This window comes from Hyperolius riggenbachi, chromosome 2 (assembly GCF_040937935.1).
Source record: "Hyperolius riggenbachi isolate aHypRig1 chromosome 2, aHypRig1.pri, whole genome shotgun sequence".
In the NCBI taxonomy this organism is placed as follows: Eukaryota; Metazoa; Chordata; class Amphibia; order Anura; family Hyperoliidae; genus Hyperolius; species Hyperolius riggenbachi.
In genome coordinates, this window is record NC_090647.1 from 482,667,158 (window position 1) to 482,688,458 (window position 21,301).

At 42.7% G+C, this 21,301-nt stretch overlaps 1 protein-coding gene across 8 annotated transcripts in view; it reads right to left on the reverse strand.

The window, feature by feature from the left end:
* ABR (ABR activator of RhoGEF and GTPase) overlaps positions 1 to 21,301 on the reverse strand; it is a 669,248-nt gene that overhangs the window by 25,884 nt on the left and 622,063 nt on the right. Inside the window, exon 1 of one of the 8 annotated variants that reach the window (XM_068270308.1) lies at positions 16,469 to 16,921. The exons of the other annotated variants lie outside the window; for them this stretch is intronic. Within the exon in view, the coding sequence (XP_068126409.1) occupies positions 16,469 to 16,630 (162 nt within the window). The 5' untranslated portion in view covers positions 16,631 to 16,921. Of the gene's footprint in view, positions 1 to 16,468; positions 16,922 to 21,301 lie in introns of those variants that run through there. 8 annotated transcript variants of the gene reach the window in all.

A 21,301-nucleotide genomic window follows, 5' to 3' on the forward strand; every position in this document is an offset into this window, starting at 1 on the left:
GAAAACTGCCTGGGCAGTTTTCCCCTTGTGCTGTGCAAAGCATGATGGGATTTCTGATGTTGTTGTTCTTATTCTGCTGTTTTGGTGCAATTTTTTTTTTACATTTTGAATTTGACATTTGAAGCCTAGTGCATGCAGCTGGGAGGGGTTATCAGGACACAGGACAGTTGGAACTGTGTCTCCTGCTCCTTGTCACCTCCTTTCAACCAAAAAGATGGCTGCCCCCATGACAAAGATGGCAGCCCCCATGAATCACAAACATTTGCCTGTTTTTTTTTAAAACCGGGTGGGTAAAAGATTATATTACCTATCTATTCTAATTAACATTACTAATGTAACTTAATGACAGTATGTTTGTTTAGGATGAAGTTCCCCTTTAAACTGCAGTAGTGTCTGAATAACAGCAGAAACAAGCATGAAGCTAATCTTGTCAGGTCTGACTGTTGATTGGAAGGAGCAATGCTAAAGCTGAGATACTTTTGACACATGAGAAGGCAAGAATCACTGGAGAAGACCATGATGCTGTGAGAGCTTGAGGGCAAAAGGAGAAGGGGAAGGCAGAGAGTGAGAGGGCTAGATAGTATCGTGAAAGCAACAAACATGAGCTTGGACAAGCTCCAAGAGGCAGTAGAGGATAGAGGGCCTGGCGTGCTGTGATGGGGTCACAAAGAGTTGGACATGACGGAATAGCGACTGAACAACAACAAATCGTAATATACTGTACTAAATACAGAGTATAGGGAGTGATTCACAGCACAGATATACGTCTGTCCGGAATGGAAATAGTGACATCAGAGAAGAACAGTCTATCACTTCCAGATAGAAGTTTGGACCATTATGTCCCATTACTAACAGTCTCCTTCTGACTTGTTCTTCACTGCTGCCTGTTATGATAGTCCTAAAATTCCATCTAGCAGTATGGTGCTGCATGGAAACTGTTACACCCAGCACAGACAGCAGACCTGAGCAGGACACTAATCCTCGCTGTGTGTTTCTAATTATCCTGACAATTGTGGGCATAATGAAGGAAATACGGCTGAAATGAGCTCACATTTGTAAAGAGCCCTTCTTCTGTAAGACAAAGCACAGGGGGGTTGATGCACTGCAGTAATATTGCTGTGCGTAGACAGCACTCAGCAATATTGCAGTTTCCACCGGCAAATTACGCCATTAGCTCAACCTGCGGTACTAGAATAGGGTGAGCGTTGCTACAGTAATACAGGTTACTAGCGAGCGCTACCGTTAGTAACACGTTACCTTAGCAACGCTCGCACTACTAGAGTGCTGTGGGTCGCGTTAATAACGTAACCCGCCATACACTGCTGCCAGTAGTAACAGTAATATTACTGCACTAATGTGCATCAACTCCATGGTGAGCCAGGGAGAGCAGCAGCGTCTTAGAGAGAGATTAGTTGAGGAGTCCATTAACAATCCAATTTTCCCAAAGGATCGATGATCCAATATGATCAGTGTGAAATAATCATTTTGGCTCACCAACATAAAGGATTATGATAAGAAATCTGATCAGACTGAATGAATTGTTCGCAAAATTCAGCTGAGAACAAATAATAGAAAGAGCGTTCATCATTGATCACTATCATTAACATTACCTGACCCAATCAATCATATATAGTTGATTATTCAAAAGACTGCGCCATTAACAAGCACCTTAAGCTACCCTAGTTGTGTATACACCTCAGCCATAACCCACTACCTCTGCCATAATACAGATTTACTTTTTCTTAGGGGGAAGCCAATTAGCTGTCAATGCTTCCAGTTGTTGCCATCTTGGTCAGGTTGGAAGTCTGAATAACTGGCACAAAAATGTCCACAATTGTTATGGTCACATGAGCAGATCCTTCAATGAGTCTGGCCATAAATATCAGAAATACAATCCAGCCACTCACTACAGGGCACTGAGGCCAGTCTGGTTGTAATGGGCTCACTGCCACTCACTGTTTGCACTGTGCTAAATATGGTGCTCAATTAAAAAAAAATCAGAGGGAACTCAAAGGCAGCTGGGGTGGTGACTTTGTGCTGCCACTTTTACCTCTGTAGCAAATAAAAAATCCAGACAACTTGTTTCTTTCATTTGGCTGGAATAGGGAAAGGTTAGGGTGTTTTTCTTTTTACTGTCGTTTTGCTTTACCTTTTAAGGTATATGGCCTTACATGACATTCCACCATTAACAGAAATGATACTACAGGAGCTTCACCAGCATCCATGTGCTCAAGCTTGTGGAGCTAACAGGTGTGCAGGTCACATGGCATGAGTGGAGGCCTGGAAGAATGCGGAACTGGAAGGTTTCGGAGATTGGCGAGAATTATCTGAGGGATTATGTTATGCTGGATTTGGGCATCAGGAGGTTACTGTATGTGGCAATCTCTGCAGGATTGTAGAGAGGAATGTGAGCCCCTGGTATACCCTGAACTTCTAGAGGATGAACCGAGCTCTGGGGAGCGCCTCAAGGCTTAGATTGTTGGTTGTATGTTACTAAATAACACAATTTCAGCATACGGCAAGATAAAGCACCCCAAATAAGCTAGTTCAGACCAAGGCTGACACCACAAATCACTTTAGTTTCAAAAAGTATAAAATAGAATGAAGTAAGAAAAAGTTCTTGAGAACATTCTAATGCTTTAACGTAGGTCCTGTGTGCGTAATACAGCCTGGGTCAACTTCTGAAGGCTAGGAAAATATTTTGTCTGTCATAAAATGAATGGAGACTCTCCAAAAAAAAGATAAACTATCTCAATAAATCATAGAAAAATAAGCAAGCTGTACTCTGTGGCTTTTCTGGCAAGGTCAGCAAGGTGTATTATTATAAATCAGTGTTACCAGCATGACGGTTGACATTACTTCCGCTTTCTCATATCTGACAGGCAGACCTTCCAGCTCCAAGATCAAACACTGGTTACCATTTTCTATTTACGGTAATACACAACATAGTTTGGCAGCAGTTAAAAAAGCAATATGTGGGAACATGAGTGGGTATTTGATGGGAAATAAAAGTGAAACTTTCTGGGAAATGGGGCAAAGCATATCTTACAGGAATTACCGTTTCTTAGTTAAATATTTAAATCTGTGCATTAACCAGTTTGAAGCATAATTACAGTTTGGCAAAACAAATCCTGTGTCCTAACTTCTTATTGGGAACACAGTTACCCCACCTATCCTTGGCCCTAAGTAATGGCATGTGTGTAAAATAACCCCACAGTTCTCATATTTTACAGTACAGTACCTGGTGGCAGCAGCCATATCCATCTTTATGTCATTTCCTTAAAGAGAATCTGTATTGTTAAAATCGCACAAAAGTAAACATACCAGTGCGTTAGGGGACATCTCCTATTACCCTCTGCCACAATTTCGCCGCTCCCCGCCGCATTAAAAGTGGTTAAAAACAGTTTTAAAAAGTTTGTTTATAAACAAACAAAATGGCCACCAAAACAGAAAGTAGGTTATAGAAAATACATAGAAAATACATCCATACACAAGCAGGCTGTATACACCCTTCCTTTTGTATCTCAAGCGATCATTGTGTGTTTCTTTCCCCCTTCTGCTCTCATGCACTGAAGTTTCAGGCTGCTCTTTTCTTCTTGCAAACAGCTTTGCCCTTGTCTGTAATCCTCAGTATGTGAAAGCCCAGCTAGCTCAGAGGACGATTTATCCAGCTTGTAAAAGATAAGAGAGAAGAGAGAATCTGCCATAATCTAAATAACACACAGGCAGTGTGCAGAGAGGTGCCTGGAGGGGGGAGATTCATCACAGAACCACAACACTGAAGAACTTGGCAGCCTTCCAGACACAGGCTGACAAGTCTGACAGGGGAAAGATACATTGATTTATTACAGAGACTGTTATAGCAGAAAGTGCTGCAGTAAGCCAGAACACATTAGAATAGCTTTTGGAACTTGTAGGATGATAAAAAACAGGATGCAATTTTTGTTACGGAGTCTCTTTAAAAACAACTATAAGATCAGAGGGAGGTAGCAATATGAGGAAGGGTTTATTTTACTTAGGGTTAGCACAACTGTCAAGCAGATAACATCCTTCCTTTGACTTATTGGGCATTTTTCTCCATACATCAATGAGGTACTCAGAGTTAGGAGAGCTGTGTGCCAGCAAACTTCCTGTTAGTGTGTTCACGTAAGGCTCCAGGGAAAATGAAAGCAGACACTTTCATAAATGTTTCTAGCAGGCATTATAATAGTTTGTCATATCTAAACTTTAGACCATACATCCGCTTAAAGAGACACTGATGCGAAAAAAAATATATGATATAGTGAATTGGTTGTGTACTATGAATAATTACTAGAAGATTAGCAGCAAAGAAAATATTCTCATATTTTTATTTTCAGGTATATAGTGTTTTTTCTAACATTACATCACTCTATAATATGTGCAGATTACACAACACTCAGCATTCAAAATGAATTCAGAGCAGTCTGTGAAGTAATGAACTCTCCTCTAGCAGAGGAAAAGTAAACAGTTCAATTACAGTTGAGATAATAAAAGTCAGATAACAGCCCTCTCCACGACTAAGTTAGTCGGAGAGCTTAATAGCTTTTTTGCATAGAGATAACAACTGGAGTTTTTCAACTCTTCCTGTACTGGAAACAATTACACGGATGTATCTGATCTGAATGTCTTATTTCTTAGCTGTACTACACATACAAATCATAATATCATCATTTTTTTCGCTTCAGTGTCTCTTTAATATAGACAATCTAATCAATGTGAATGGCAGGTTTAATGGCTCGTACACATGTCCAACAAAAGTGCACGGCCAACCCAATTACACGACCGACCGCATGACCAATCGAATACAAGACTTGTATTTTCTGTGCACCAACTGACTGAGTGACCCACTCATTTGCATACCACGCTTGCAAGTGGCATGACGGACTGCACTATATGGCCACATTCAAAACAAGTACAAGTTGTTGAAACGACTTGTACACATGTGGCTAACTGCACTGTATCCGCCCAACAGTTGTGTGAGTTGATCTGCAGGATCCGCCTGTTATCAGTCGCTCATCTTGTCGTTTTCAACACATATACGCGCCTAACTATCATCCAACAGACCAAGTTTGGATGATAGTTGGGTGAAAAAAATTGCATGTGTGTACAAGCTTTTACATTTATCTTTATTGATGAGAAGTTGTATTACCTATTACACACACACAAAGTTGTTTCTAGCAAACTAATGCCACAATAGCTCTGCTTTACTGTATAAGAGCACCTTATAAGTGAATTAGGGGGGCACTTATTGTTGAGTTCCCTCTGAAAATGCCAGACACTCGGTTGTAAATCTAATACTCTGGGGTGTACTAATAGGCCACTGCCCTGGAACCAGCATGCAGATGAGGAATGTCAGTACTCCCGGTCCACACACTGGCTTTTATATGGAGGTTAGTAATGGCCACTTTCATGTTTAAAGGTGCCATAAATGTCCTGATCCTGCCTCTGCATGATGGCCTGATGCAATGCTAGGGCTCCCCTAGGAGAATGATAATGAAGCCTTGTAACTGCTGGTAAATCTCTATGCTATGGATCTGATCCTCTCCTCCATTCACTGCACAACAAGAAGCAGGTGCGACACATTTACTATCACACAGCAAAGCCTCCTTCCAATGCTTATTTACAAGTATAAGTAAATATATACGTTTATCAAGGTCATAATAAAAGCTGTTCACATCATACACCTGCTTCTACCCCAGTGACTTGTGTGGGCAGAGTACAAAAATAGATTATTCAATCCCATAAATAACCTTTATTAGTCTTGAGAACGTGTTTGTGACCGCTGTGCCACCTCCTTCCTGTCTGTGCCCGGTGGCATTAGTCAGGTCAGATACGCAGCAACATCAATATAGCCAATATGCAGCCTGTCTGAGGAGGAGAGTCCTGCTGGTTTCTTCCCTCCACCCAGAGCCGGATCATCCACAAGGCAACTTAGGCAGCTGCCCAGGGCCTAGAATGAGACTAGGGGGCCTAGTTGATGCTAGCCCCATCAAATCTTACCAAAATGGAAGCAATGTGACCATCAGGGGTGGTCCTAGAGTTGTTACTTGTCCAGGGCACCATTTCACCTCAATGCATTTCTGCCTCTACCCCTTCCATAGAACATGACAGGGTGACCGGCAGATACATTGTCACCCAAGGTGATCACTAACAATGTAACCAGAATCATTAATCTACTATGTGAACATAGATTTACTTTTGTATTCACTCCACTCAAAGAAAAATTCAGTTATGGGTGGATACATATGGGCTCAGTCCTCCACTGACTTCCTATACTGCCTGGGGACTCCGCCATGAGCACTTCCTGCAGGAGATTTACCCCTAAAGAGTTATCCTGTCTGAGCTGAACTTCATAAAGCAAGCAGATATTTGGTGAAAGGATTGGTAGAGTTTGGGTATGATATGTACTGAAAAGTATGCTGGACAGATAGCCAGCATTTCAGCATGCCTGCCGCACCATATGCCATTACTGGACAAATGCAAGGAAAGGGTTACACTGATGCAGCAGCAGCAGCAGCCTGTACAGTGCTATGTAAATGACACCAATTAAGACACACACACACTCCAGGCAATTGTAACAAGCCTAGTGACAGCTCCCTGAGGTCATCCCTCTTCTCAGATAACCAGCAGATGGTTACAGGAAAGCTAGCCTGGTGCTAAAAAGGGGAAACGCACTCATGTCCCTTTCACATGTGTGATTCACTTAAATACCAGGGACACTTACAGACAGGCACAGCATGCAGTGAGTCACTCTAGTCTGGTCCTACACTGACTGCTTTCACACTATGATGTCAGCTGCTGCATCACTCTCCCTCTGTGTGCTCTAGATAAGAACTCCTCCATCAGGCAGCGACATCCCCATCAGGCCCAGTGTTGTAATGCTGGGAACACAAGTTTCAATATAAAGCCAAATCAACGGGAAATTTGACGAGAAAGTTGTATTATATGTACACATCCAAACAACTCCGGGATCGATTTTCCCATGATAACTTTGGAAAATTGAACCTGTTATCGTACGAGAGCAGATTGGATTTGTTGGAAATAATTGTCCAATCCCCATCAATCGGACCGGAGCTGTGGACCCCGATTTACATTGGGCCCCCAAGCACTCTATACATAACAATTGATACGGCGCACCAAAACCTGCCAATGGCAACTACAGTGTCAGAGGTGCAAGAAGGAGATGGGGAACAGTTTGTTAATGATTACCACTATTCATAGTATTTATAGAAGTGATTATTATGAGCACAGAGACCAATAGAGAGCTAATACTGTAGTTGAGGAAGGGCCCTGATGCGGTCGCAACCTCTGCAACCCCTATTGCTACACCCCTGATAGTGAGTATTTGCCGTAAGAGTTGGATAAAGTCATCTAATGTGGAAGTCGGGACACAACTTTTCTTTTCACTTGTAAAGAGACTACTAGGTACTCTGTAAAACTAATATTGCTTTTTGATAGAGGGCTTTTTGGTCTCTTAGCCCTTTATACTTTCCAGGTGGTTTGGGGTGACTGTGACCTGTCTGGATATTCCTTAGTAGTGTTGAGCTACGCATAATTCCCACCATTTTTAATAGAAATTACAATTACAACTTGCTGGCCGCGGCAGAGGTGTAGTTAACTTACCCATGTCACCACCTATAGCCTATGCACTCCACAATGTGTTCACTCACGTTTCAGGTCACTCCCATGCTTCCTCCTTCAAACCTTCAGTGTTAAGAAGACAATGGTACAGTTATATTCGTCCAAGATTTTTAAGTTAAGGGCCATATCACCGGAGAGTGATAGGGGGCCAAACTAACGAAATGAATCACAATTTTTCTGATTGCCACTGGGTACACTCTGCCTGTGACAGGTTGTCAAATAAAACATTTCCACGGGAAATAACCCATATACCGTGTGCAGTTACCACAGTGGCAGCTGCTAATCAGTGGCTATTACTGATGCTGGCACTGCAACTATTGCCTATGGACTGCATGGAATTAACAACTGTAGAGAGCTTTGGGGACCACCAGAAATGGCTCGGCGGGCCTCATTTGGCCCCTGGGCTGGATTTTGGAGATGCCGGTCTTACACAGATGCATTCACAAAAGACAGTACAGACAAAATTCATCAGTGTGCTGCCTGAAGACTCTCTGGGTCTATGCCCAGCATTCATTTACCCATGTGGTTGCACAATCACGCCACACAACGGAAAAATGATGTACAGTAGTAGCCCAGGAGCTATGTCTGTACAGATTCTGTGGCATCGGTGGGTGTGGTTTTACCTTGCTATAAGCCGGATGAATTTCTCATACTTGCCAAGTATTCCTTCCTTGCACACAGTGGGCCTAATTTACAAATGCCACACTAGGCAGCCGTCATAGGGGGGAAAAATCCCAGCTGTGGATTAATTAATCAAAATGGGTCACACTTCAGGAATACACTATATGATTTCCAACTATGGAGCGCTATTCTCCAGGCGATGGCTGCAGTATGAATATGTATTTTATCAGTGTGTGTGTGTGTGTGTGTGTGTGTGTGTGTGTGTGTGTGTGTGTGTGTGTGTGTGTGTGTGTGTGTGTGTGTGTGTGTGTGTGTGTGTGTGTGTGTGTGTGTGTGTGTGTGTGTGTGTGTGTGTGTGTGTGTGTGTGTGTGTGTGTGTGTGTGTGTGTGTGTGTGTGTGTGTGTGTGTGTGTGTGTGTGTGTGTGTGTGTTTCTGTCAAGGATTCTAAATGGTTCAGGCATATCTGTACTAATAATGTTCTATTTCCTAGCTGTATTACACATACAATTCATTATATCATAAGGTTATTTTCACTTCAGATTCCCTTTAAAGTGATCCTTAAGGCCCATACACACGTCGGATTTTAGCGAACGACCCGTCGTTTGAACGTTCCGTCGTTCTGACGTTTTCGCGTCAAATCCGACGTGTGTACAGACTATCGTTCAGGTGATAAGACTGGTTACCAGCGATCTGCCCGGCGGATCGTTGGTAACCAGTCTTATCACCCGAACGATAGTCTGTACACACGTCGGATTTGACGCGAAAACGTCAGAACGACGGAACGTTCAAACGACGGGTCGTTCGCTAAAATCCGACGTGTGTATGGGCCTTTAAGTCTAACAAAAAAAATGAGATTTACTCACCTGGGGCTTCCCTCAGCCCCCTGCAGCCCTCCTGGCCGCAATAGCAGCATAGGGGGCGATATTATGGCTGGGAACGCAGAGAATCACTCGCGTTCCCATGCCTGTCGGCCAGTGACGGCCAAACCGGAAGTGTTCGCCGGCGGGTGCAGGAGCATCTGAGCGGGGCTATGAGGGCACCGATCGGCTGCAGGGGGCTGAGGGAAGCCCCAGGTGAGTAAATCTCATTTTTTTGTTAGACTTGAGGATCACTTTAAAATGTAACTGTCGGGCATAAAATCAAAAATCAATTCTTTATTTTTATCTTGTAAACAAGTAATAAGGATGCTAACCACGCAATCCAAAAGTTAAAATCACTATTACTTTTCTTGTTGATAAATGATCATTCCCCATCTTACCTGACTCTTATTTGGTACGTTGCTGCACAAAGGAAGTTGCAGGGCATGTTGGGTTGTCTTTTTTTGCTTCTTTATTTCCCCTGAGACTTAACTAATGTACAGAAGCAAAAAGAGGACAACCCAGCATGCCCTGCAACTTCCTTTTTGTGGCAACGTACCAAATAAGAGTCAGGTAAACTGGGGAATGATCATTTATAAACAAGAAAAGTAATAGAGATTTTAGCTTTTGGATTGCCTGGTTAGCATCCTTATTACTTGTTTATCAGATAAAAATAAAGAATTGATTTTTGATTTTATGCCCAACAGTTACACACTAATGACTCTGCAGCAAGTGTCTGCCTAATAGACAGAAGATGCAGTTAAGCCCCTCTACAATAACAATATGGTTTATATTGATTGCCTGTGTTCCACATCAGTCACAACATGTTTGTTTCTTGACTGAAGGGATAACAAAGGCGAAAACTGGCTAAAAGAAATTAGTTTTTAATTCAATTTATCTCATTGTCTAGGCTTTCAGATCAATAGCCGTGACACATAAGACTACTTGTGCCCAATTAATTTATCTCATGTGCCAGGTGCCATATATCCCTTAGTGACATACACATGCGTCAATCAGCCAATCAGGGCAGACCATGTAGTGCAGGGATGGAGAGGATAAAGGGCTTATACTCGATACAAGTGTAAACTGTAGTGAATGTAAAGAAATCAGGTTTAAGCCTCCCGTAGTCAGATGAGTGACGTCTGAAGATTAACTCTAGGCTCACTTATAAAAACAACCATTTATGTTACTTCTTTATCTCATACCTGCTACACAAACGAGATGGTTCTCCCTCAAGGTGGCTGTCCCTGAGAGATGTCATATGCAGGCTCAGCCCACAGTTCTCTTGTGCCATGCCCACCCCCGTATAGCCACATGTTGCTAGCCTGTAGGCAAGTGACGCATCTGTACAGCACTTAGTCCTGAACTGCAGGATATAATCCTTATCCCAGAGGTGACAGTCATTTTGTACAATGTGAGCTGGTTATACAATTTTCTCCTGTAAACAGCAATACAGATTTGTGCTTTCAGTAGGAGACTGTGCTATCCAATTAAACCATTTGCAGACTTAAGTGCACACCAAAAACCTCTAGCAGATCCACAAAACACTAGAGGTTTTTGAAGCAAATTTCAGAGCGATTCTAGGCATGTTTAGAGAGGTTTTCTAAACATGGCTAGCGTTTTTGGGAGCGTTTTTGTGTAGCAGATTACAAATATTGTTACAGTAAAGCCGTTACTGAACAGCTACTGTAACAAATACTGTAACAAAAACGCCTGGAAAACCGCTGTGATCTGGCGTTTTTCAGAGCGGTTTGAACTTTTCCTATACTTTACATTGAGGCAGAAACGCATCTGCAAACCGCAAAAATGCTGCAGGACCCACGTTTGCGGTTTGCTAAAAACCTCAAACCACTGGTGTGAACCATCCCATTGAGATACATTAGCCAAGCGTTCTCAGTAGCGGCAGCGTTTTTGAAAAAGCTACCAAAACCGCTCGGTGTGCACTAGGCCATAGTGCAGTTCTCACCTCACCCCGCTTTTCGTCAATTGAAATGATCGTGTATGATCATTGCAGGTGACAGTCTACTTGTGTGTACAAGTATCCCCTTGACATCAGAGGCCTCCTCTTCAGTAATTTGCCGAGGTGGGAGTTCATTGGATTACTGTTCTAATGTTTCCCAGTGTCTGTAAAAAATCTTTACACACAGGCATTACTCCTATGGACCTCACACCACTTGAAGAGGTTTCACAAAATGCTTTACAACCGTGGCAATTTTGAAATGCCGATGTGTGAACAACAGCTAAAAGAACCAGCAGAATATGGTGCAGAAAACCTGTTTCCATTGTAGTCATTCTAGATGCCCACTGAGCCTAACTAACCAAATTCCCTGATGTCTTTTGTTAGTAATGGCATCCTTTGGCAGGCTAATGAAAAGCTGACTAGTATTCTCAAATACTCCCATGATAAGTTTTTGAAAGTGTGGGACCCCTGGATCAAACAAATATATTCTTCTGTACCTGACTAATTCCTGACCAGGCTGTAGGGGTGCTCTGTCCCCAGCTCTTCTTGTTGCTTTTTCTTCTCCCACTCTTTTACCCTCTTCCTTCTACAAACTCTCTCACCCTTATGCCTTACAGGTCTTACAGGTTTGTTCTTGAACAGAGTTATTACGCAACACAGGCCTCTCACACCAACCTACCGCTGGGAGATGGGTTTAATCTGGCAATAGCCTCCCCAGTCTCCTTTTGGGAAACCCAGGGTTGTCTTACGCTGAATCACCTGCCTAGATTGTTGGCATAGTCTTCTGGTCTGCAAGGTTAATAACTTACAGTAGCGAGTCTTTTTGGATGCCCTCATGTTAGGAGGACATCTAAGTCGATTTTACTGTTATGCTGCATATTACACGTTCTGTTGATCTCCTTTATACTGTTTAAAAATGTCCAATAAAACTTTGAAACATAAATCAATCATGTTTCTCGGTCTGTAAAATAAATAGCTGCTCCGAAGGTTAATATTTATGTTTGTATATCAGTTTTTTAGGTAATTTTGCACTCCTTCCTTTATTTCAGTGGCTAGCTGCAGAGGTCCCATCCGACAGGTTGACCTCATTGTGGTGGAAGGGTCTAGTACCAAAACCTTTGCATGCAATTTCTTTTGGACGCAAACATCCTCCATTAGGTGTTTAGCAACTGTATCAGCTGTAACAAACGCAGTTGTGTCTGCAGCTCTATGCAGATAGTCAGTCAGGTGCAGCTTGGTTTAGATGTGCTGCCATTCTCCTCTACTGAGTACAAAACTGTAAGATCTATCTTTCCACAGGTGGTAATTCTCAGAATTCTTCCACACGTGCCCCACTATAAGAGGCACTGGGACTCTGACAAGAATTCGATGATGAAGATGGTTGTTGGTCTTTGCACTTGAGATGTGTCGGTTTCTAAAATCTAAAAATATTTGAAGAATTGTCTTCAGAATGTTAGTCAGCCAAACCATGAGTAATAAAGGGGACAGAGAGTAAGCCTGCAATTACAGAATGGGGAATCCTGCAGCTGCCATCCATATAAAGGGATAATCCACATGTCAGTCACACAGCTCGGCATTACGTGCCTGGCATTGGTGGCGCAGGTCCAACAAATCAGGGATTTCACGGAATGGGGTGGCACACATGTCCAATCATACCACAGATTCCCTGAACAGCTGCCCGACACACCAGCTGGCGCCTGCCCCCGTTAGCCGTGAACTGAGCTATGTTCAGACACAATGGCCATTTCTCCCAGCAGAGAAACCCAACAATTAAGGATTACTCCAGGCCAGTTCATCAATAGAGGAGCACTGTGGCGTCACATCTGGCGGCTGGCTGAAGGCAATGTGATACTGTATAGATCCCGCTCTGCTCATTCACAGAATGCACTCCTGATACCAGAGTTACCAGCGTCACATTCTAACCATTCATCCTTTATTTACTGCTAATGAATGGCAACTATGCTGCGGTATTATGCCATATTCATGATTTATATGACACCACTGAGTATAGACTGTAAAGCTTAAACACATTTTCAACAGCAGCATTATAATGTTGAAAGGGGGCTGTAATGTTAGACACTTTATCCCTTTACCAAGCATGCAAGCAGGACTGTACATGTCATTAGGAACGTGAGGGCCAGTGACACAGGTGGCACACTGAAAGGGAAACATACATCAGATTTGTTTATGTAAACTATATAATCCATACCCACCTCCACCCTCACCCATAAATACCAGACATTTGTAGTCCGTGTTATCCCCAGAATTTTTTTCTAGCTGGGTGGCATGAAAAAGTAGCCGGGAGGGACACGATGGGAAAATGCAGGGCTGGCCCAACTCAGAGGAGGATAAGGAGGCGAGCCAGGTGCTCACCAAAATAAGCCGGGTGGAACACCTGGCTGGTGGAGCTGGTATAAAAATAGGGGAGTGGACACACCCCACTATCCTTCACGCCCTAGTGGTGGTAACATCACTCTTTATCAAGTGAAGTATGGTCTGGTGTTAGTTTTGGAGCAGATATGCCAACATCAAGCGTTGATTCGGGTTCGGCAATACCTTTAAGGCCTAAATCTACACAATTTAGGGCCCTCTTTTCACTAGCAGGATTTCTATTTTGAAAAAAAGCATTCACAACGACTATAATGAGAATTGCGGCAAAATCAATTGTGGCTATTTTGCCGTGATTCTCATTCTCAAGTGAATGAGAGCACGTTTTTCAAAACGCAACGGAAAGCTGAATTGCAGCTAGTGGAAATAAGCCCCAGGTTTAGAGGTCAAAAACCAGGGGGGAAAATAAATGGATTGTGGTTTAATTCCCCTTTGTACCTCAGGCCCCCTTGTACCTCGTGTCTCCCTGTGTCCTCCTCTGTCACTCTTGTGTCCTTCTGTGTCCTCCTCTATGCCCCTTTGTGTCCCTCTGTGTCCTCCGTTTGTCCCCCTATGTCCTCCTCTGCATGGGCAAAGTGCAGGGAGTCCCTGACATTGTAGCGGGTTGGAGATTTGTATTGGCAGGCGCTCACAAGTCATGTGCATTTGGACTATAAGACGCAGTGACCTTTTTGCCCACTTTTGGGAGAGAAGAAGTGAGTCTTATAGTCCAAAAAAATACAGTACTTATAATTTCTGTATCAGCCGTAACAGAGAAATGTTCTTAGAATAGAGAGGAAGTTCTGAGTTCAGGTGCACTTTACATAGGGAATTGGGGAAGAATGTGCATGAAGGAGTGGGTGGGGGGTTGGACAAATTACGGCTGTCATACTGGCACTGTACCTGGGAGGGGGTTTGGGGTTATCAGCTGTCAAGCATAATTACAACATATGGCGTGTCTACAAGGGTCATTTCCAGCTTCATCAGTTGCTGTAGTGGACACTTGCTGGGAGCAGGGACTTCTCAGAACCATTCCTTTTATGCACAATCTAGAGGTGACCACTTGAAGCTGTGACCACTGGGAACTAAGCAGGTCGAGTGCAGTGCTGTGCTATTATAAGTGGGTTGCCATGAATGGTCAGGGCTGCATCATGTGACCGTCCATACAGTGAATAGCAATGATTAACTGCAGCAGTCATAGGAGACCTCCTGGAGATCATCAATCGTGAGGATGGAAATCGCCAGTGTAGTTTGGATATAAAACAACAAAGACAAGATTCTCTATACAAAATGAAAACTAGCACAATTGAATTGATAGCCTTTCAGCACATGTCTATCAAACACCCCAGATGGAGGCTATTTACTGAACACAATCCAGATGTAATCGGTTTAAACATGAAGCTTCATATAGTCATCCATGCAAGTCAGAGGATTCCATATACAGTATATACTGTACAGCACAAAGGCATAAGCAACAACCGAATTATAAAGAAAGCTATAATTCTCAAGTTACCCTGCACTGAATGTACAGGAATGATGAAGACCAATCCAACTTCACTCTGCCATTTATATCTATAGAAGTGAAGCTTGCTCCTGATTGGCCATCATAAGCATAACCCCTGTTTTTTGTATTTGTTCCACTTTTTATACATCAGCCACACTGTATGCAAATAGCTTGGCACAGTTTGCAGCTATACATTCTGGGAGAAGATTATCACAAGCGACAACAAACACTGTTTAATAATACAAAACCAGCACCTGGTGTTCGCATTTTTCATATGAATGACACAATTGTGTCCAGGCTGAGCGCTGCAGTTCCTAACGTGCTGTGAAATAAAGGCTACAGTGCATTAAGGCGAACTGGCTGTACTGTGTCTTCGTACTGCAACATTTGTGTGCGGCTCACCTTGTCAAGCGCAAGAAGACATTATACCATTTACCCAAGCAGCAAGAACAGCTGGGATCAGAGGAGTAACAGTGTCTGTTTATCCTGACAGAGGAAGGTTCCAAACCGCAAAACTGAAATGCCAGGCCGTTCAGCTACATCTGAAAGCTTATTGGGTTGCCATAGTTTATACCGAAAAACAGAGTTATGTCTTCAGATTGCTATACGCTTTTCAGAAGCCGGCGGCCTGATGGAGAGTAATATCAGTGTTTCTACCTAAACCCTCTGGAACGCTGTCTTGTGCCATGTTAGGATTCAATAAAGTTGGCCAAGTGTGGAGTGACAGTGTAGCACACTGTTCTGGTGCCTATGAAGGGTAATAATAATCTCATTGTGTGAATTTATAAACAACGCAGTCGTATCTACTCATGCAGATAAATGAAGATAACCATGGATCATACTGTACTGTGCCACAAGCAGAAACGGAGAGAGCAGAACATATCATGAACAGTGGATTTATCAAGTGACGACAGCATTTCTCAAGCCGTGTATTGTTAGCTCATAAAGTAAAGACTTCAGGTGGCCACACACACCATACAATTTTTAAAATATCTTTTCAATTCAAGAACTGCAATCGATTTTTCTAACAGATTATAACACTTCAAAAATCTGACCAAAGTACCACACACATAAATTAAATTTTTCCCCAATTATGAAAAAAATTATTGAAAACTGAGAAGAAAATTGTACATCAAGTAATTGACAATCTACCACACACCATACAATTTTCATAAAAATTGATCAGAAAAATCCAACACTCCCTATCTTCTTTTATCGAATAAAAACATGAAATTTGATTTAGATTTCTCGAACGAATGAACAAAAAATTCGATATTTTGGGACAACCGATTGTTTTTACTGAATGGCTATAAAATTGGATCATCTAATTGTATGGTATGTGGCCACCTTAATGATAAATTCCATAGGCAGCAGCTTGTAGCAACCAGATCAGATGAATCAGATGAGATTAGGTTGCTATGGGTTACTGCAGTTGCACATCATTCACATTGCCTTGTGGCATTACACAACCGATAGGTGGTAAAACAAATCAGTACCTTCTGCCTGAGAAGCTTGTTGCGTACGCGACCCCAGAGTCGTGCTCCTGTGTTGGACGGGCGTTTAGCGCCCGTGTCCTGTAACCTCTCCAGACAGCAATGCTCCAAGTGTTCACACACTGAGTTCAAGTTGCAGTCGGTCGGCAGAATCACGTCCGTCATGGTTCTGTGCAAGTCCTCAGCTTTCTTGTGTGTAGTCAGTCACTGGTGTGTCACCTCTCCTCAGGCACAGAAAGTCTGCTACCTCCTCAGACACCTGCACAAAGCCACCAGCTTCCTGTCTCCCACCCACCAGGTCAGTGTTCCCTGTGTATGGCTCACTCCTCATGCACAGTCTCTCCGCTAATCCTTCTTTACACAAGAGCAAATCAATGATAAGGGTTTCCAGTCAGCATGCAGTGAAATCACAGCTTCCTGAAGAGAGACAGTGCAGAGAGCTGGAGCAGCACAATCCAGGCTGGAGGATTCATGTAACTGAGTGAGGAGACTTGCTGCCTCACATAAGGGGATGCATAAGGCGGCCCCTCTCTCCTCCATACTCCTCCCCCTCCCTCCTGCACACACTCTCCACACTCTCCCCTGTGACTCTTAACTGTTTGGATGCCACTTCTAGAAAAGGAAGTTTGCTAGCTAAGCAACACAAAACCGAAATGTAATAAAACATAATGGTAAAATAACAAATAAACATACAACCCAGCATGGTTATTTTCCTTCTGTGTAAAAATGCTGACATCAAATAGCACCAACATATACAATAGCGCAGACAAAGATGAACACTTCCTTTCACTCTGTGGTGCCAGAGGAGCTTATTATTATTTAGTATTTATTTAGCACTGACATCTTCCGCAGTGCTGTACATAGTATGTATATTATTTTGTCACTTAGCTGTTCCTCAAAGGAGCTCAAAATCCAATCCCTACCAAAGTCATAAGTCTATGTATGCATTGTGTAGTGTATGTATCATAGTCTGGCACCAATTTTTTTATGGGGAAGCCAATTAATTTATCTGTATGTCTTTGGGGATGTGGAAGAAAACGGGAGTGTCCAGGAGAAACCCACACAGACAAGGGGAGAACATACAAACTATGCAGATAGTGCCCTGGCTTGGATTTGAACCGGGGACCCAGCGCTGCAAGGGAGAGAGCCAATCACTATGCCACCATGCTGATCTGTTATTAATGAGTTGTAGGTAGCTGCAATACAAATCTGCACAGTTACACAGCAATCCATAGTAGTAACATTATCCACAAGGCAACCAAGGAAGATGCTCGGGACCTGGTTGGTGTCCAGGGGACCTCTATGTTACCTTCCCTAACCTCTCCCCTCACAGTCAGGTAGACATTAGTAGCAGTCCATAAAGACAGAATTTCAGTAAAACTGGAGCAGATGCCCAGAATCACAGATTTTGTGAGCATGTGATCCACTTTTAAAGTTAGCTCTACTTTTCCCAGGACCAGCTTTGATACATTATTCTTTTGTAATGCATTTCTGCTACTTACTAGGAGGAAGTCCAATTATAAACTCATTTTTTCACTATTTGTATGCATTTCATAGGTGATGGGCAATTGCTGTAGACCAGGGGTCAGGAACCTTTTTGGCTGAGAGAGCCATAAACGCGACATATTTTAAAATGTAATTCCGTGAGAGCCAGACAATATGTTTCAAACTGGGACAGTAGGGCTCATGTCCCTGTTGCCATGGTAATGTGTATACAGTTGATCCGCTGGGCAGCGGAAGTGTCAGACACATCTTCAGCTTCTCTTGGGTTTCAGCAACATCAGCAATTTCCCCAAGAGGCAGACAGGAGAAATACCGACTAACAGCTTGTACAACTAGCTAGCTGACTGGGGGGTTGATACCCGCACTTTGACCCAACAGGCTGCCTGTCAAGTGACAGGCAGCCTATTCACCCAATCAAAGTGCAGGTATCTCATTCTACAAAGACACTGTACCTGACAGGGTCCAGAGTGGGACAATTGGAGTAGCTGTTCGTTTTGGGGTAGCGCAAGTAAGTTAGTAGTGCATGCTACAGCAGTAGCGTGCACTATTTTGAAAATGTTACTTGCGCTGCCACACTAAGCTGTGCAGCTTGAGCAGTGTAGCTTACTGAATCAACCCCTACTGATTTGTCTGTGAGCTACATGTAGCCATCAAAAGAGCCACATCTGGCTCCCGAGCCATAGGTGCCATACCCCTGCTGTAGACTATACACATGCCATAGAAACAGTTCTCAAATGAGTGGAATTAAGAGAAAGTTAGCTGAGCTTGTTGCACATGTATCCTATGATAAGATGTTATGTGTGACGCAATTTACAACAAGATAAGCTAAACTCATTTGTGGAGAAAGGCATTTGTTTACATGCCTAGAAATGCCTGTAATTTGTCTAATCAGCTGTAGTAACTCTTCTCTACAGAGCAATTACTACATGACCTGTACATGAAAAGCTACATTCCAACACAGATGACACCAAGGCTTATCTCTTATGACTGTGCGATATTGCAATACTACTTCCTCTCAGCTACTGCTTACTGTTCAAATATATACTATGTATTACAGTGTGACTATATTTTGTATACTAGTGTAGCTATCTTGCAATCCACATTAAACAGGCTATATCTACCTGTGCAGCAACTACTTTTTCCACAGCTTCACAGAGCTTTAAAGTGTGCAATTTAACAAAATGAGGCATCTAGGAGGTGATGCAGCATTTGGTGGTATGGGTGGTGCAGCAGCATTAGACTGAGCAATAGATGTGGTTACCTTCTCTAGTACAATGCTGGTGCATGGCCTATTCCCTTCCGCTCAGTAGAGGCTGCAGTAGTAATTGCTCCTGAAAGCCATGAACTGGGTTCCTCATTCAGAATAACAGTGACAGTCCGTCCTCCAAAGTTATTCCATATGCTGCTGAATCTGGTGTATACAACTGTGGGAATGGGAATAGCCCTTATGACAGGTTTATGAAATTTCTCTCGTGTGCTGTGGTGACATTATGTCAGATGTATTGGTGTTGAGATTTGCACTACTTTTATTCTTTCTATATTGAAAACAAAAATGAAAACCTATCACACCCACAATAAGAGCGACAATAACCTGAACGTGAACGGAGCGAATGCAAAACGTTAGGTATGTCAAAGACACAGAGTGGACGCTAACACATCCTCAACAAATGCGCTCACCACATCATTACTGTTTCAAGTTATTTTCCAAGTTGTCCCTCCAAGAAAGCGACCAGTCTCGGGCACATTCTAAAGTTCCTCTAATACCACCGGCTCTCCCAGACACAAATGCTGCCTCCCCACATCAATCTGGTATCACACAAGTAGATCATTTACACATGAAATTACAGCACAATACTAAGAATGAGAACAAGAACGCTGTCTGTCTGCACAATCACCTCAGTATATGCTGACATCTTAAAGAGGAACTTCAGCCTAAACAAACATACTGTTATTAAATTACATTAGTAATGCGAATTAAAATAGATAGGTAATATAATCTCTTACCCACCCTGTTTTAAAAGAACAGGCAAATGTTTGATTTCATGAGGGCAGCCATTTTTTTGGTTGAAAGGAGGTGACAGGGAGCATGAGACACAGTTCCAACTGTCCTGTGTGCTGATCACCCCTCCCAGTTGCTAGGTAACGTGAACAACAACATAGGAAATCCCATCATGCTTTGCACAGCATCAGGGGAAAAAAGCCCGGGCAGTTTTCTTTGATGGGTGAAGCTTAGCTAAAAATGATGCTTTGGTAAGAAAAACAAAGTTCTGATGCTGTGAAACTGTTAAAGAAACACCAAGCCTTTTCAGTTCTGCTGAGTAGATTTTTAGTCCGGAGGTTCACTTTAAGTTTATTACTTTTTATCTCACTACAGGTACACTTTAGCCAAGATGTGGATCCACAGCTGAGCCAGGATAGCAAATCACATCAAAGTGAGGTTTTTCCCTTATTCCCGTCATCATGATAGTTTACAAGCTGTACACTGATCCGAGAACACCTGACTGTTTTCTGCATTAACCTCTCAACTGATCTGTATAAGCGATAAAAACGCATATTACCAAATGTTCCCATACAACTCAACTCCCCCATTGAAAGAATCAACTGCAAAACAATATCCACAGTACATGTCTGCTAAAGAGCTCAATGCACATTGAAGCAGAACACAACACAGTGCCAATGCAATGCTTTACACAACACTGAAAATCTACAATAATACAAAATTAGTTGCTCACTTAAAGACTACCGCCATTGAAAATAATGTAATTAACAAAAGTGCTTAATTTTTACATGAATCCTATACTATAAAACCCCTAGGTCCCTGCATGTGTGTGCATGCGGGAGAGAGCCAGTGCAAAAGGTCGTGGCCAGAGCCTAGCGCCCGTTATTAAAACGAGCCTTAAGCCTAGTTATGTATAAATGATTTAGTCAGTGTTTGCCCATTATAAAATCTTTCCTCTCCCCGATTTACATTCTGACATTTATCACATGGTGACATTTTTACTGCTGGCAGGTGAGGTCAGTGGAAGTAGCTGCTGCTTGCCTTTTTGACAGTTGGAAACAGCTGTTATTTCCCACAATGAAACAAGGCTCCCACAGTGTAATGTCAGCACCATGGTCCCGACCTCACACTGTGGGATAGGTTTCACCATAATATCAGCCACACAGAGCTCCCTGATCTATTTAAGAGGAGGAAATGATTTCTCATGGGAAAGGGGGTATTAGCTACTAACTGGGATGAAGTTCAATCCTTGGTTACGGTTTTGGGAACCCACTATGATAGTGATATGGAGGCTACCATAATTAATTATTTCAGGCTGCCCCTCTGATCCCGTG